The 15,545-nt window shown below is 42.1% G+C and overlaps 2 protein-coding genes across 4 annotated transcripts in view; one reads left to right on the forward strand and one right to left on the reverse strand.

Annotated features, from left to right (window-relative positions):
• UROS (uroporphyrinogen III synthase) overlaps positions 1–3,980 on the reverse strand; it is a 77,067-nt gene extending 73,087 nt beyond the window's left edge. Inside the window, exon 1 of one of the 3 annotated variants that reach the window (XM_077455508.1) lies at positions 3,878–3,980. The gene's annotated coding sequence lies outside the window, so the exon portion shown is untranslated. Of the gene's footprint in view, positions 1–2,962; positions 2,970–3,773 lie in introns of those variants that run through there. The other 2 variants (XM_077455505.1, XM_077455507.1) reach the window with 2 other exon arrangements.
• A 41-nt stretch (positions 3,981–4,021) lies between these two features.
• Positions 4,022–15,545, forward strand: part of BCCIP (BRCA2 and CDKN1A interacting protein) — a 37,671-nt gene continuing 26,147 nt past the window's right edge. The window contains exons 1-3 of the mRNA XM_077455503.1: positions 4,022–4,208; positions 6,785–6,859; positions 7,687–7,767. Of these exons, the coding sequence (XP_077311629.1) occupies positions 4,068–4,208; positions 6,785–6,859; positions 7,687–7,767 (297 nt within the window). The 5' untranslated portion in view covers positions 4,022–4,067. The remainder of the gene's footprint in view (positions 4,209–6,784; positions 6,860–7,686; positions 7,768–15,545) is intronic.

Genomic DNA, 15,545 nt, shown 5'->3' on the forward strand with positions numbered 1-15,545 from the left:
TCAATATACGCTTATTGGGATTTTTTTTTCCCAAAAATATGTAGCAGAAAACATATTGGCCTAAATTGATGAAGAAATTAGATTTTTTTCCATTTTCTTTATTGGATATGTTTTATAGCAGAAAGTAAAAAATAATGTTTTTATTCTTTTTTTTTTTTTAAATGGTCGCTCTTTTTTTGTTTAAAGCGCAAAAATAAAAACTGCAGAGGTAATCAAATACCACCAAAAGAAATCTCTATTTGTGGAGAAAAAAGGACATCGATTTTATTTGGGTATAGCATTGCATGACTGTGCAATTGTCAGTTAAAGTAACGCAATGCCGTATCGCATAAAATGGCCTGGTCATTACAGTAAATAGTTAAAACCTTCCGGGGTTGAAGTGTTTAATAATATATAAAACAGAATTAGACACAGAGATGGCCTTCTTTAGGGTAGGCCCGTACAAAAAGTTTTCATTAAAATAGGTGTAACCTACTTAGCAACCCACAACTGTTGAGACATGACATGATATTATATGATATGATATGTAATGTACAGCAATAAGCACAATGTCAGCAGCATGTGTCATAGTGCCGCTTATATTGCTGGTCAGCAGGAGAAAAAGATGGCCAACACCTGTGGTCAACAGGAGGAAAAAAATGGCTGATCGACATTGATGATCAGAGGAATGACTGGCATTGGTGGTCAATAAAGGGAAAAATTCGATATGAAGTGATACAATGAATGGAGATAAATCTATATGAAGTTCTATCAGAGGATACAAATGTATGGAGATAAATCTATATGAAGGTATATCAAAGGATACGATGTATGGAGATAAATCTATATGAAGTTCTATCAAAAGGATACGATGTATAGAGATAAATCTATATGAAGTTCTATCAAAGGATACAATGTATGTGGATAAACCTTCATGATGTTCTATCAGGAGATACAATGTATGGAGATAAATCTATATGAAGGTCTATCAGAGGATACAATGTATGGAGATAAATCTATATGAAGGTCTATCAGAGGATACAATGTATGGAGATAAATCTATATGAAGTTCTATCAGAGGATACAATGTATGGAGATAAATCTATATGAAGGTCTATCAAAGGATACGATGTATGTGGATAAATCTATATGAAGTTCTATGAGAGTATACAATGTATGGAGATAAATCTATATGAAGTTCTATCAGGAGATACATACATATATACGTTCTTTCGGAGATTACATTGGGGGATTTACTAAAACTGGTGCAGCTGTACATAGTAACCAGTTCAACTTGTTCAGTTAAACCTTGACAATAGGACTAGGTAGGTTCACACATGTCTGGTGTGAATTTCCCCTTACAGGGGTTGTATATCCTCAACGTTTTCCACCTCAAGGCATTCTATGCTTTAAGGTGAAAAACTTTCTTTAGCGCCGCAGTGCCCCCGAGCCCCCCTTATACTTACCTGAGGCTTGCAATTCCTGCGACAGGAACGAGCAAACCAGCTCCGGCCAATGTCTCATGTCCTGATTGGATAGATTGGTAGCAGCGCAGCCATTGGCTCCCGCTGCTGTCAATCAAATCCAATGACAAAGGTGCTGGGGGGCGGGGCCGAGTCCTGCTGTCTGTTTCAACAGACGCAGCAGCAGGACACGGAAGCGCGCCCGCACGGGTGTCCTGAAGGAGAGCACTTCTCCGATGGAGCACTCAAGAAAAGGAGGAGCCACCAGTGCCGCTGAGGGCGCCTAGAAGAGGAGGATCGGGGCCACTCTGTGCATATCCAACTGCACAGAGGAGGTAAGTATGACATGTTTGTTTAAAAAAAAAGAAAAAAAAAAAAGGAACCTTTACAACCTCTTTAATTTTCCCTGCAAATTTATTTCCAAAGTAGCTGCTCAGCTGTGATTTAGATGCAGTTCAGATGCAAACTTTTGGAGCCGGTGGCCACCTCCACCTCACAGCCCCTTGTCTCATGTTGATGGGGACAAGGGCCTCTTCCCCACAACCCTGGCTGGTGGTTGTGTGGGTCTGCAGGCGGGGGGGCTTATCGGAATCTGGAAGATCCCCCAGATCCCACCCACTCCCCCCCATGTGAATGAGTATGGGGTACATACATTGTACCCCTACTTTTATACCCCCCAAAAAAGAGAAAGTTTTTAACAATTCCTAAAAAAAAACAATGTCCCCCGGTGTAGATATGTCGTCAATCACAATGCCCGCTGCCGACCCAAGAAAAAAAAAAAACTCCGCTCCCGCCATATGCCTGCTCCACTGTTTGAGATTTCTTAAATAGCTAAGGGGCGAGGCCACACCGGTGATGTCATCCACCCAGCATTCACCCGTCAAGAGCCCCCCCCCAACGTTAAGGGCATCTGGTATGGTTAAGGAGGGGGGCACTCGCGCACCCCTCTCCCTCCTTAGATTGTCAGGCAGCATGCTTGGATAAGGGTCTGGTATGGATTTGGGGAGGGGGGCATCCCATGCTGTTGTTTTTTCACATTGTAGTATGGGGTTTCCCTTAAAATTGGTACCAGACCGGAAAGGGCCTGGTATGGTTTGGAGAGGCACCCCTCTTTTTTTTTGGATCTTATTTGTGTTCAAAACTGATCGGATGTGTGATTCAAATGTGTTCCCATAGAAGACAATGAGCCTGGAACTCGCATCTGAACCGCACTGCAGTGCTCAGAAAACGCACAGGACTCTTTTTAAATTCGCAGTGAATTTGCACTGTTGCAACACCGCATATATGTGAACCAGCTCCATAGAAAAGAACGCTACTTCACGTCATGCAAATTGGATGTGGTTCAAAATTTGCATATATGTGAATGGAGCCTAAAAGCTTGAAGCCGCTTCGTTATTATGCAGAGCTGCACCAGTTTGTGTGCATCAGTTTTAGGAAAATCTCTTCCAATGTATATAAATCTATATGGTGTATACAATGTATTTAAATGTAGATAAGGTTATACATCCTGTCACACTCACCACACATGACCCGACCTCTGTACCCTAAGTCTATGAGAAATATGGAGATAAAACTATAGGACCTTTTATTAAAGATTACATTAGGGAGGAGATTTACTAAAACTGGAGCACACAGAAACTGGTACAGTTGTGCATAGTAACCAATCAGCTTCTAACTTCAATTTGTTCCATTCAACTTTGACAATAAATCCTGGAAGCTGATTGGCTACAATGCAGAGCTGAACCAGATACTGTGTGCACCAGTTTTAGTAAATCTCCTCCAATGCACATAAATCTATATGAAGTTCTATAGGAAGTATACAATGTATATGGAGTTTTATAGGAAGTACAGTATACAATGTATATTAAGTTATATAGGAAGTATACAATGTATATAAATATATATGGAGTTCCATAGGAAGTATACAATGTATATGGAGTTCTACAGGATGTATAAAATGTATATGGAGTTCTCTAGGAAGTATACAATCTATATGAAGTTGTATAGGAAGTATACAATGTATATAAATATATATGGAGTTCTACAGGAAGTATACAATGTATATGAAGTTCTATAGCAAGGATTTAATGTATATGGAGTTCTATAGGAAGTATATAATGTATATGAAGTTCCATATGAAGTATACAATGTATATGAAGTTGTATAGGAATTATACAATGTATATAAACCTATATGAAGTTCTACAGGAAGGATACAATGTATATGGAGTTCCATAGGAAGTATACAATGTATATACATGTATATGACGTTCTATGGGAAGTATAGAATGTATATAAATCTATATGAATATATCCATCCAGTCACACTCACCACACATGACCCGGCCTCTGTATGTCTATGGGGAAGGAGGGGGAGGGTGACCTCTATTAGTAGTATACTCCGTGTCCTGTGCGGTTAGAAGGTCGGTTCTGTACCCGGTAACGTTCTCTGTCCTCGTTAATCCTTCATCACACCGCCAGTGCGAAGGACGAAGCGCTGACAAGCCAATAACCCCACCCGGGCTCCAGGAACACCCCCCATCGGTAGTGAGATGGTACAGTCCGCGGAACTTCCTGTTTACTTCCGCCTCTGCACGCTGGGCCTGGAGGAAGAAGAAGAGACAGCATGGCATCAAGTGCGAAGAGGAGAGCTGTGCTGGAAGACGAGGAGATGGAGGATGAAATGGGAGGAGAAGAGGAGGAGGACTCTGATCTCAGTGAGGATGATGATGAGGAGTCTGAGGAGGACGATGACGATATGGATGAGGTGAGCCGGTGTGGACTACAAGGCTCAGCATGTCCTGGAATGGTGTGATGAGACTTGCAGTCCTTCATAGTCTTCCTGTGTGGCCTGGTCAGTGTGTAGATGAGATTGTACGATGGATGTGACTGCTGATAGCTATATATTACTAGGAGAAGTCTGTGATCCTTAGAGTGGGGGATCAGGCAGTGTGTGGCTGTATTCTGTAGAACAGGCAGTTCATATTTCACAAGCTTAAAGTGTGGATGGTATGGGATGCAGGGCACAAGGCGGAGATCACACCCTTTCACTTCCATCACAGAACAGTGTGTGCCATTAGGGTGCAAACATGCCCTGCCCCCGATTACATGGCAAAACTCCAGTGGGGGGGTTCCTGTGATTCGCTGCGAGAGGCAATCGCACCGAAATCAATGGAAGGCTGCCAGTTCCTGCATCCATTCGCTCCCGCTCACATGTATTCGCTCATACAGGAATAATCACATGGGAGCGATCGGCCATGAACACAGGGAGTCTGCATCCAGAGCTGATCACTCACATGTGAGTGATTACATGTGGGTGGTTGCAACTGGATGTGGGAACTGGCAGCCTTCCATGACTTTCAGTGGGACTGCCTCTGGCAGTTAATCGCGGAGACCCCCGCTGGAGTTCTTAAATGTACTGGGAGGCAGGGAGTGTCCGCAGGTGTGAATGCACCCTAAGACCGGGATGAGTAATTCTCCACCGTTCAGGAGAAGCTTTGTACTTTAATTTAAAAAATACAAGGCCTCCTCTGATTGGCCAAGGCGGAGAGCGGTCAGATGTCTTGATTTCTACCATGCCCATTAGAGGAAGCTTTGTATTCATTAACAGTACAAAACCTCTCCTGAATGGTGAAGTACTCAGCCCGACTCTTTGTAATTTTGGCAGTAGGTGGGAACTCGCTGCTTATTGTATGTAGCTAATGCTACTACAGCCCATTACAGCAACATCATTCTGTATAGGATAGAGGTGTGCCAAAATCAAAAACTACAGTTTAAAAAAAATAAATGTGTGTGTGTGTGTGTGTACATATATACAATTTGAGCTGCACGATTCAAAATGAGAATCACAATTTTTTTTGCTTAGAATAAAAAGATCACGATTCTCGTGACCTAAAATCTTTCACATTATACAAAAAATGAGCTAACTTTGCTGGTTAGTTTTTTTTAATTCATTAAAATATTTTTTCCCCAAAAAATTGCATTTGAAAGACCGTTGCGCAAATACACTGTGTGACGTAAAATATTGAAACAACCACCATTTTATTCTCTAGGGGGTCTACTAAAAAAAAAAAAATGTTTGGGGGTTTTAAGTAATTTTCTTTTTTTAACTTGAAACCAACAAATGTCAGAAAAAGGTTTAGTGTATAAGTGGTTAAACTTTTTTCACTTAGGGTCCTTTCACACGGGGCGGCTCAGTTCTGATCCGCCCTGTGGATATCCGTTTGCTCAGCGGGGATCACTCCGCCGATCCCCGCTGAGCAGGGAGATGACAGGTCCGTCTCTGCATACTGCGCAGGGACGGACCTGTCACAGCGCCGCTCTCCCCTATGGGAGATCGGATGACGACGGACCGCAGTGCCCGTCGTCACCCGATCCGATCCGCAGACGGATGGAAAAATAGCTTTTTCCTCCGTTACACTTTTTCGGATCGGAGCGGGTCGGATGTCAGCGGACATGTCACCGCTGACATCCGACGCTCCATAGAGCTCTATGGAGCACCCGTTCAGGTCCGCCTGAAAAACTGACAGGCGGGCCTGAACGGGACGTCAGTGTGAAAGGGGCCTTACACACAAATTCTATTCCATTGACAAATTGTTACAATGTTTATACTTAAGTTCAACTGATAAAGAATGTTTTGATTCTTGGCAGACTGCCCGTTTTTTTTTTATTTTTTCTCTTCCTTCCTTTTGAAGGCTGCAGCTTCAGAACAGCAGAGAATTCTTTGCATAGAAAGAATTGTAAAACGCTAGTCAAGATCACGATTCTTGATGATTAATCGTGCAGCTAAAAAATAAAATAATGTGTGTGTGAGCAAAAAAAAATTATTTTAACTTGAAACCGTCAAATGTCAGAAAAAGGATTAGTGTTTAAGTGGTTAAACTTCCCTCATTTACACACCAAAGTGTATTCCTTTGATCTAAAGCCCCTTTCACACCAAGGTGACAGTGGTAAATTGTCACTATTTTTAGCGGTGCTTTACCGTAGTATTTGCAGAGGTTTTCGGCCGCCAGCGCGGCGCTCTTAACCCCCGCTAACAGCTGAAAAAAGGGTTGAAACTACCCGCAAAGACGGCTCGGTCTTTTTCGGCAGCGCTCGCTAGAGAAACAGCAGGGAGGCAGGACTACGAGCGGAGCCGAGCAATCGGCTCGGTATTTTTTGGCGGCGCTCGGTATTTTTGACTCGCAGACAGTGGGGATCGGCGTATAACACGCACCCACGACTTTCCCCCGATTTTAAGGGGGAAAAAGTGCGTGTTATACGCCGATAAATACGGTACTTTTGGTGCGTCTTGTAAAAAGATTTTTTGTTTTTTCATTTTGTTTGTTTCTGTTTTGTCTAAAGGAAGTAAAAGTGGACTTTGAAGCTCATACAATGTCTGATGGCGATCACGACGGAATAAAAAAACTGCTGAAGCAGGTAAGGAAATTTATATATAATCCTTATAAATCAATGTTTGCTTTACAGAAGGGGGGGGGTGTGCTTGACTCTTGATCTTCCCATTCTCAGAATCCTTAAATTGTTCCTAAACCCCGGACCCTGCATTCTCTACATCTGTTCTCCCAAAGTACACAGAACATGGAAATGCAATTATTTTAGTAAATATAAACTGCTAAATAGCTTTTCTCATCAGCAGTATATAGCAGCCTTGTGACTTCTATCAGTGTCTTGTTAAAGCTTGTATGGGGAGTTTTCATTGTCCTCTGACTGTCCTATGAGGCTGCAGGACCCCTGACCCTCTGGACAGTGCTGGTTGGTCCTCTGCTGATCACATGTACTCTCCCAAGAAAAAAACTCTCTAGCAATACACACCAAACTGAGCATGTGCAGAGTAGCTCTAAAGGCTCTGTACTATCATCAGATGGATTGGGAACAGTGGACAAAGGGGAGGTTCAGAAAAGACAGGATCAAACAGCCTTTTTACACAATGTGGAGGATTAACCTCTTAGGTCCCACAGTGATTATAACAAGCATGCTTTACTGCTTATACAGACAGATTTTACTGTTGTGGGTTTAGTAACACTTTAAGGAGTGTACCTACCTTCTTCATCGCATGCTAACTACTCCACACAGGTGGGACAGAGTGATCTTATCCTTTTGCTATGGAGACAGCAGTGATAAGTTGGTGATTTCTCCCTTTTTATGATCACACTGGCAAAGATTGATGATGAGTGAATACACATATTAGTTTTGACTTCATAATCCATTTTAAATTACTTTTATTTGTTTTTTTTTTTATTATTCAGCTGTTCCTCAAAGCCAAAGTAAACATTGCAGAACTGGCCAATCTTCTCATTCAGCAGAATCACATAGGAAGCGTCATTAAGGTAATTCAAGAAGAATTGTAAATTTGTATTCATGTCTGCTGAATCTTTTAATGCTGAACTCCAGTCAGCTCTGGATGACACAAGTGCAGTTCTGTGTTCAATAATAAGTCAATAATTTTTTTTTTTTTTTTACACTAATGTACCTGAATGTGACTCGGTGTCAGCTTCTTACAAATGCCTGTATGGCAGCACTCAGACTGGAAGAGGGTGGGCCGGGACAGGACTGGTAGCCACACACTGGGGGTTATTTATGAAGGGCCAATCCACATTGCATTACAAGTGCACTTGAAATTGCACTGAAAGTGCACTTGGAAGCGCAGTCGCTGTAGATCCGTGGGGGATATGTAAGGCAAATAAAATAAAAAAACAGCATTTTAGCTTGCATATGATTGGATGATAAAATCAGCAGAGCTTCCACTCATTTCAGATCTACCCCTCAAACTTAGAGTGACTGCACTTCCAGTGCAATTTCAATTAGTGAATAGTGGATTTGCCTTCCATAAATAACCCCCAGTGTGCTGTATGCAAAAGTGGAGGAGTGAGCAGAGGGCTGACCACATCCGTCTGTCACTATTTAGTCAGCTGGCTGGGGGTGTAGAGAGGACACCATTGTGTCTCTTCTATAGTCTGCAGCTGTAACAGAGAAAGTAATCCTTCTCACTGTACTGTGTGACATGGCAGTTTTATTTCAGGACTGGATGGAAATGGGGCTTATCCACAAAATCCCTTCTCAAAAACACTTTAACATTGAGTGATAACCAAATCACAAGACTCAGAATTCAGATTTCAAAGTGGTATAGGGGGAATAAACAAAGTAAAGGGTCTTGCCGGAAACGAGCAAATTTTAAATAAAAACCTTTTTTATTGTGCACAATCAATGCAAAATAACACATATACAGTAAGGCTGGTCATACATTATACAATATCCTTGTACAATTTTCATTTAAGATTTACAAAAACCATAAAATATGTAGGTCACACCTAAACACTTTCAATTTGTATGCAATCAGGCAGGCCCTTGCACTACATAGTTGAAGGTAAATCTAAAGGAAATTGGATAAGAATATTGTATAATGTATGGCCAAGCTTTAGTCTCAATGCTAAAAATATTAAAAAGACCATGGTGACATCTCAGTCTCATGTTTACTGAAACCGCAAAATGTTTGCAAGGTCTATTTCCGGGATATGTAATTAGCGGACCTCTCGCATTTTATATCTCTGGACCATATGGACAGAACTACAAATGTTTTGGCAGCTACCTTTTTTATATATATTTGGCGTGTATATTTAGCCCTTGGCCTACAGCTCAGCTTTAAGCTTTTGCATTCTGCAGTTGTATTGGGGTGATGTTTTAGTTCAATACCGCCATAGTGGGACTCCATATCCCTTTTTTAATGTTTATACAGTAAAACCTTGGATTGCGATCATAATTTGTTTCAGAAGCATGCTTGTAATCCAAAACACTTGTATCTCAAAGCAAATTTCCCCATAAGAAATAATGGAAACTCAAATGATTTGTTCCACAACCATTTATTCATAATTCCTTCAGTTTATAGTCTATATAAAAAGATTATAGCAATGTGACCAGGTTGTGTAACCATAAAATGTCCATCCACAAGGGGATTAGAAGCAAAATCCAGCAGTAGCTCCAGAGCAGGAATCTTCAAACTATGGCTTTCCAGCTGTTGCGGAACTACACATCCCATGAGGCATTGTAAAACTCTGACATTCACAGACATGACTAGGCATGATGGGAATTATAGTTCCTGAACAACTGGAGGGCCGTAGTTTGAAGACCCCTGCTCTAGAGTATAAGGCTGGATTCATACCTATGTATTTTTAGCGCATTTTGCAGATTTGCACTACAGTCCATGGTTTCCTATGGAACACGTTCTGCAGTGCAAATCTGCAAAATGCAAAAAAGCACTAAAAAAGCATAGGTGTTAATCCAGTCTAAAAGAGAAGAGCTGAGTGTAGCAATATGTTGCTAAATGTTGTACCTTCATTAAATGTAACCATATTGCTACACTTAGAGGCGCCTCTCTTCTCTCTCTCATACTTTGTTGTGACTTGACACTACTTGTATATCAAGACATCGCTTGTTTATCAAGACAAAATTTTATTAAAGAATTTTGCTTGTCTTGCAAAACACTCTCAAACCAAGGTTTTACTGTACTGACAAAAGGTTGCATGTGATATTTTTGACATCTGAACATACACAGGTGAGATGATCTCCTGTCCATAGTTGGACTCCCCAATTATTTTATTTTATTCTATACAAGAGAATACATGGAGGGGGGGAGAGTGACACCCTCCACAAATGGGCAGGACATGGAATTTGGTTAAGGGATCTTTATACGAGATCCTCAACTGCCAATCAGATGTTGTCTTTTATTGCACGACTACTGTAACCTGAAACATAATTTGTTGCTCTTTGGACTATTGGACTTTGTGTATAGTTGTTGCTGTCTTCTGGGTACCCTTGGTTTATGCCTCGTACACACGATCTGAAAATCAGACGACAGATCACTTTACTTTTTTCGCGTACTAGTCACAAGTAGAGATTGAATAGGTTGCTAAAGTCACAAATTCTCGTACGACAGAAAAAAAAATCGGACGTGATGTCATGTGTTTTAGTGTATTTGTATTGTATTTTTGGACAACTGTACTGATTAAATGAGTTGTACGATCTGGTATCATACGAGAAAAATTTCCATGCTCGTTCAATCGAATATTATCGGATGAACGGTTGTGATCTGCTCTAGAAAGCTGTGTATCAATGATCCGATTATCGTACGATCGAGTCAAAAGCGAAATTTTTCATCCGATTTTTGGATCGTGTGTACCGGCCATAAGGCTTGCCATTTCTATGTTTGTATACAGTTTTACTCTACCAATCTTGCATTTTATTTTTTTTTCCCTCCTACTGGGCCCTCCAGCCTCAACACCTAACCCTCATCCACTACACCAAGCCATTGCTGGTATAAATTGCCTTTAAAGCATCTTCCCAGTGGACTGCTAACAAGGAAGATGGCAGGGATGGTTGTCAGGGCTTGCTCATCCTTGCTGTGTGGAGGATGACGTGACCTCTTTATGCTAATGAACAGCGATCATAAAGAGATACCAGCTGCATATCCGAGCATGGGGATAAAATCAATGTTCTGGACTAGTGGCTTAGTTTATAGGGGGCATTTATTATAACTTTAATGCTGCTAGGGGAGGCATTCTCTTTAATGTGTTGCTACCTGGAGCAAGAGTTATTGCTGTCTTTGGGGAGATTATAGTAATTGATGCTTAGAGCAAATTATAATTTTACTTCCTTTTGGGGAAGAGTATTATAATTGAAGCTTGTAGCATGGGTTGCCAATGGGGGAGGTTTTTGTAATTTACAGCAAGAAATGAGCCAGATTTTTATGTCTTCATGCAGGTTAACTACTTCAATACAGGGCACTTAAACACCTTCCTGCCCAGACCAATTTTGAGCTTTCAGCGCCATCGCACTTTGAATGACAATTGCGCGGTCATGCTACACTGTACCCAAATGAATTTTTATCATTTTTTTTTCCCACAAATAGAGCTTTCTTTTGGTGGTATTTGATCACCTCTACGGTTTTTATTTTTTGCGCTACAAATAAAAAAAATACCGAAAATTTTGAAAAAAAAATGTTTTTTTTGTTTCAGTTTCAAAACTTTGTAAATAAGTACGTTTTCTCCTTCACTGATGGGGCACCAATGATGGGGCACCAATGATGGGGCACCAATGATGGGGCACCAATGATGGGGCACCAATGATGGGGCACCAATGATGGGGCACCAATGATGGGGCACCAATGATGGGGCACTGATGAGGTGGCATTGATGGACACAGATATGTGGCACGGATGGGCACTGATAGGCGGCACGGATGGGCACTGATAGGCGGCACGGATGGGCACTGATAGGCGGCACAGGTGGGCACTGATAGGCGGCACCCCCGTGGGGGATGCGGAGGTCACGCTATTTAAATTAAGCGCAGGTGCCGTGAACGTCCACAAGGACACACGGTAGGCTAAAAGCAGATAAATACCGCTATGACAGTCTCTCCTCTGCTGCTGAGGAGGAAACAAGCTGCCTGCACACAGGGGGACACGAGCTATGGGGCACGTATGGGTTGCAAAACTGGCATTCCTGAATCGGGAAGGACCTTTTTTTTTTTTTTCTTTTTTTTTTCTTTTTTTTTTTTTTCAGCACTAGGCTGAACTTTATAGCGGTTTTAAGTCATGACTATCTTCAGCGATTTAGTGCAATTTGTATAGCGCCTCTGTTTTTGTACTTGGGACTATGCCTGCCAAAAAAGTAAAGGTTTCACCCCCAGGCATTAGGATCTCGAGCTGTATTTCCATGCTGTCATCCTCATCTGAATTACCAGTTATGGCAACTCAGGGTGAGCCATTGGAACAAGTTGATGGTGCAGCTGCCTCTCACATCTCAACACCTGTATACGTGACTGAAGATGCCCTTTCCTCCTCCCTCCAGGGTCTGGAAGAAAGATTAGCAGCTTTAATCACATCCTCAAATGAACAGAAAGCATACTAGGTCCCCTTCCCCCAATTCAGCTTTGCAAGGGGAACAGTGGCGCACGCGATGAGGTGTTACCCTTAATCGGTCAGGAAGAAAAGCAAACCGATTCCTCTGCAGAAGAAACAACGGTAGTTGAACCTTTTTCAGCTTCTAAATCTGAGAAATTGCTGATACAATCTCTTACAGAAATGGTTCGTTCCACTTTCATGGTGCCTCTAACAAAGTCTCATGAAAACTCGGTCTCTTCCTTGGGTTCTTTAAAACCTTCCCATCCTTTGCATGTGTTTTCAGCACATGCATTACTAGAACAGCTTATTTTTGCTGCATGGGATCATCCCGATTTAAACATTTTCTCCCTCGTAAAAGGTTTTCGATTCTCTATCCTCTAGAGGAGAAATTCTCCAAAAGATGGAAAGTACCAGCAATTGACGCTGCAATTTCCAATGTGAATAATAACTTGTCCTGTAGACAATGCACAGATGCTTAAGGATCCAACGGATAAGAAGTTTGAATCCCTGCTAAAATCTGCCTTTTTCCATAGCAGTTGCCGTCACTCAGCCCGCAGTCACCACAATAGGCGTCTGCCAATCCCTAAAGGACCAATTTAATTGGGTCCTTAGTTAGCTTCCTACACAACAAGCTCGAGATTTGGCTGAACTACCTAAGTCATTATGTTTTGCCATAGATGCCGTTAAAGATTTTATGCACCAGGCATCCCGCCTTACGCTTATGCTTGTATGTATATGCGTAGAATCCTGTGGTTGAAAAATTGGTCAGCTGAAACACCATGTAACCTCCAAACTGGGTTCACTTTTCATGGGGTGCGACTATTTGGAGAAGACTTGAATAAATATATCAAGACAATTTCTAGTGGGAAAAGTACTCTTTTACCAGTCAAGACAATATAAACGCCCTTAATTTAAACGGGCTCTTTCCCCTGCACCAGGGGCTTCTGCCTCTAGGCAGTGGCGACGGCCTCCGCCGCCAGATTCTAGAAAAAAACCTCAGGGTCAGAACCAGGCTTAAAATAAGTCCTGGGGTCGGAAATCTGCAAAACAGAATCCTAAAGCCTCATCATGAAGAAGAAATCCCCCCTCGCCAAGGTGGGGGGGGGGGGGGATAGACTTCTGCAATTTTTCAGACGTCTGGAAAAGGGAAATTCAGGACAGATGGGTCATCTCCACGGTAACGCTAGGGTACAAGCTGGAATTTCGGGATTTTCCACCGTCTTGCTTCCTGGGATCAAGTGTTCCCAACGATTCAGAGAATAAAGATCTTTGTTTTAGGCACTAGACCGCTTAATATCTCAAGGGGTGATCATACAGATCCCCACAAAAGAGCAAGGTCTGGGGTTTTATTCAAATCTTTTCATGGTACCAAAACCAAATGGAGACGTCAGACCCATTCTGGATCTAAGAAAGCTAAATCAATTCCTTAAGATCCGCTCCTTTCGCATGGAGACAATCAGGTCGGTAGTTTCTATCCTTCTAGGAATCACATATTATGAGTATCGCCTCTGGTATAAATCTTTATAAGTATTGTATAATGTACCATCATCCAGAATTTGTAGTTAAAGGAAAGAGGGCTTAATTGGGAATACCGGGTAGTCGCTCACACCAACCCCATATGTAGTTCCATTCGGCCATATAATGAATTGGACTATACCGGTACTTTGTAATGGAAAAACACTAATAAAATTTAAAATCAATATAATGTTTAATAAAGATATAAAACAAAACAACACTGAAATATCACTTGAAGGAGTACAATAATATGCACATCACAGTTGAGGTATTCCTGACGGGTTCTCCATAGGGAACATTCAACCGTAGAGAGTGCACAATAAATTTCCTCGACTAGTTTCGCGGGAAAAGGCCCGCTTCTTCAGGAGGATATCTATATAAAAGTATCACAGTCATTAGATAATACACACATGTAAAGATATAAGCAATACAGTTATAATGTTATTGATTTTACATACACAAATTCCCTATATGTTTAAAAGAGGAGGTCAGCTCACCCTACTTCAAGGAACAGGCTGCAGGTAAGGAGATCCGCAAAGTCCCCCCACGGTGAACATGGGGGATTGGTAAACGCCGGCTCTGGATAAATAATATTATAATAATTTATCAATTAGGTAGGGGTATATCTTGAATTAAGGAAGAAAGGGGAAGGGGGGGAGAGAGAAAGAAAAGGAAGAAAGACCTCGTGAGGGTGCAACCGTGATATTAGGTGACTAGAAAAGTGGGGAGGGGGGGGGGGGGAAAGGAAGGGGGAAGGGAGAGGGGAAGGGAGGGAAAAAAGGGGGGGGAGGGGGGGGAGTGAAGGTGAAATGCTCCAGGTGACTACATATAATTACCAGAGGTATAAGGTCAAAAGTGATTAAACCATCCTATTTAATATAAATGTGTGAAAATTATTAGCAAACCAAACGTGGATAGTCAAGTGTATCCATGTGGATTGAGCAGTGTGAAAGGGGGAAAAGAGAGAAACCCTTCACCCCAATAAGGGTCCTTAATTCCAGAGCGGGTTACAATAAGAACGAATCGGCTTACCAACAAGCCAATCAAGAAATCGTGTAAAGACAGGACATCAAGGTTGAGCTGGTTAAACAAGCTTGTAAGGATATTGTACCGTTCGCTGAGTATCAGATACCAGGTCCACTGTTAGATAGCTTAATGGCCATCAATACTGCAAAAGGTATATAAAACATTTGAATATAGACAGGGTAAAAGGCCGACGGGCATTATAAAGCCAAAGCGTCAGAGGAAAAATTGGATAAATTCATAAGTAAGTAACATCATATAAAGTGGTTACCTGTCAGCGGGGACAATATCCTAATACAGCCCTGATGGAGTCCGTGCGAACCTGTCCATTCGGCGGTCAAACAGACCGTTAAATAGACTCCCCAACACACATATCGTCTGACGTCCGCCGGAAATCGGCGGCGTCCGACGTCATGTGGTCCACCTCTCCGTAGCGCGCAGGCGTACTAAACGGTCGCTACTGCGCAGGTGCGTCCGTTCGGCGGTCTGATAGAGCGCCAGAACAGATTGCCTAGCAACCACTACGTCGGACGTACGTCAAATCCCGGCGGCGTCCGAACGTCATGTGGTCTGTTACCCCACACTGCGCAGGTGCAGTACTATACTGTTACTGCGCCAGTGCGCAAGGGAAACACTGACGGATCAATGATCCAAAGGTTAACCCTTGCAAGT

This window comes from Lithobates pipiens, unplaced genomic scaffold (assembly GCF_037356315.1).
Source record: "Lithobates pipiens isolate NorthernLeopardFrog02 unplaced genomic scaffold, aLitPip1_a1.2 Scaffold_25, whole genome shotgun sequence".
Lineage (NCBI taxonomy): Eukaryota > Metazoa > Chordata > Amphibia > Anura > Ranidae > Lithobates > Lithobates pipiens.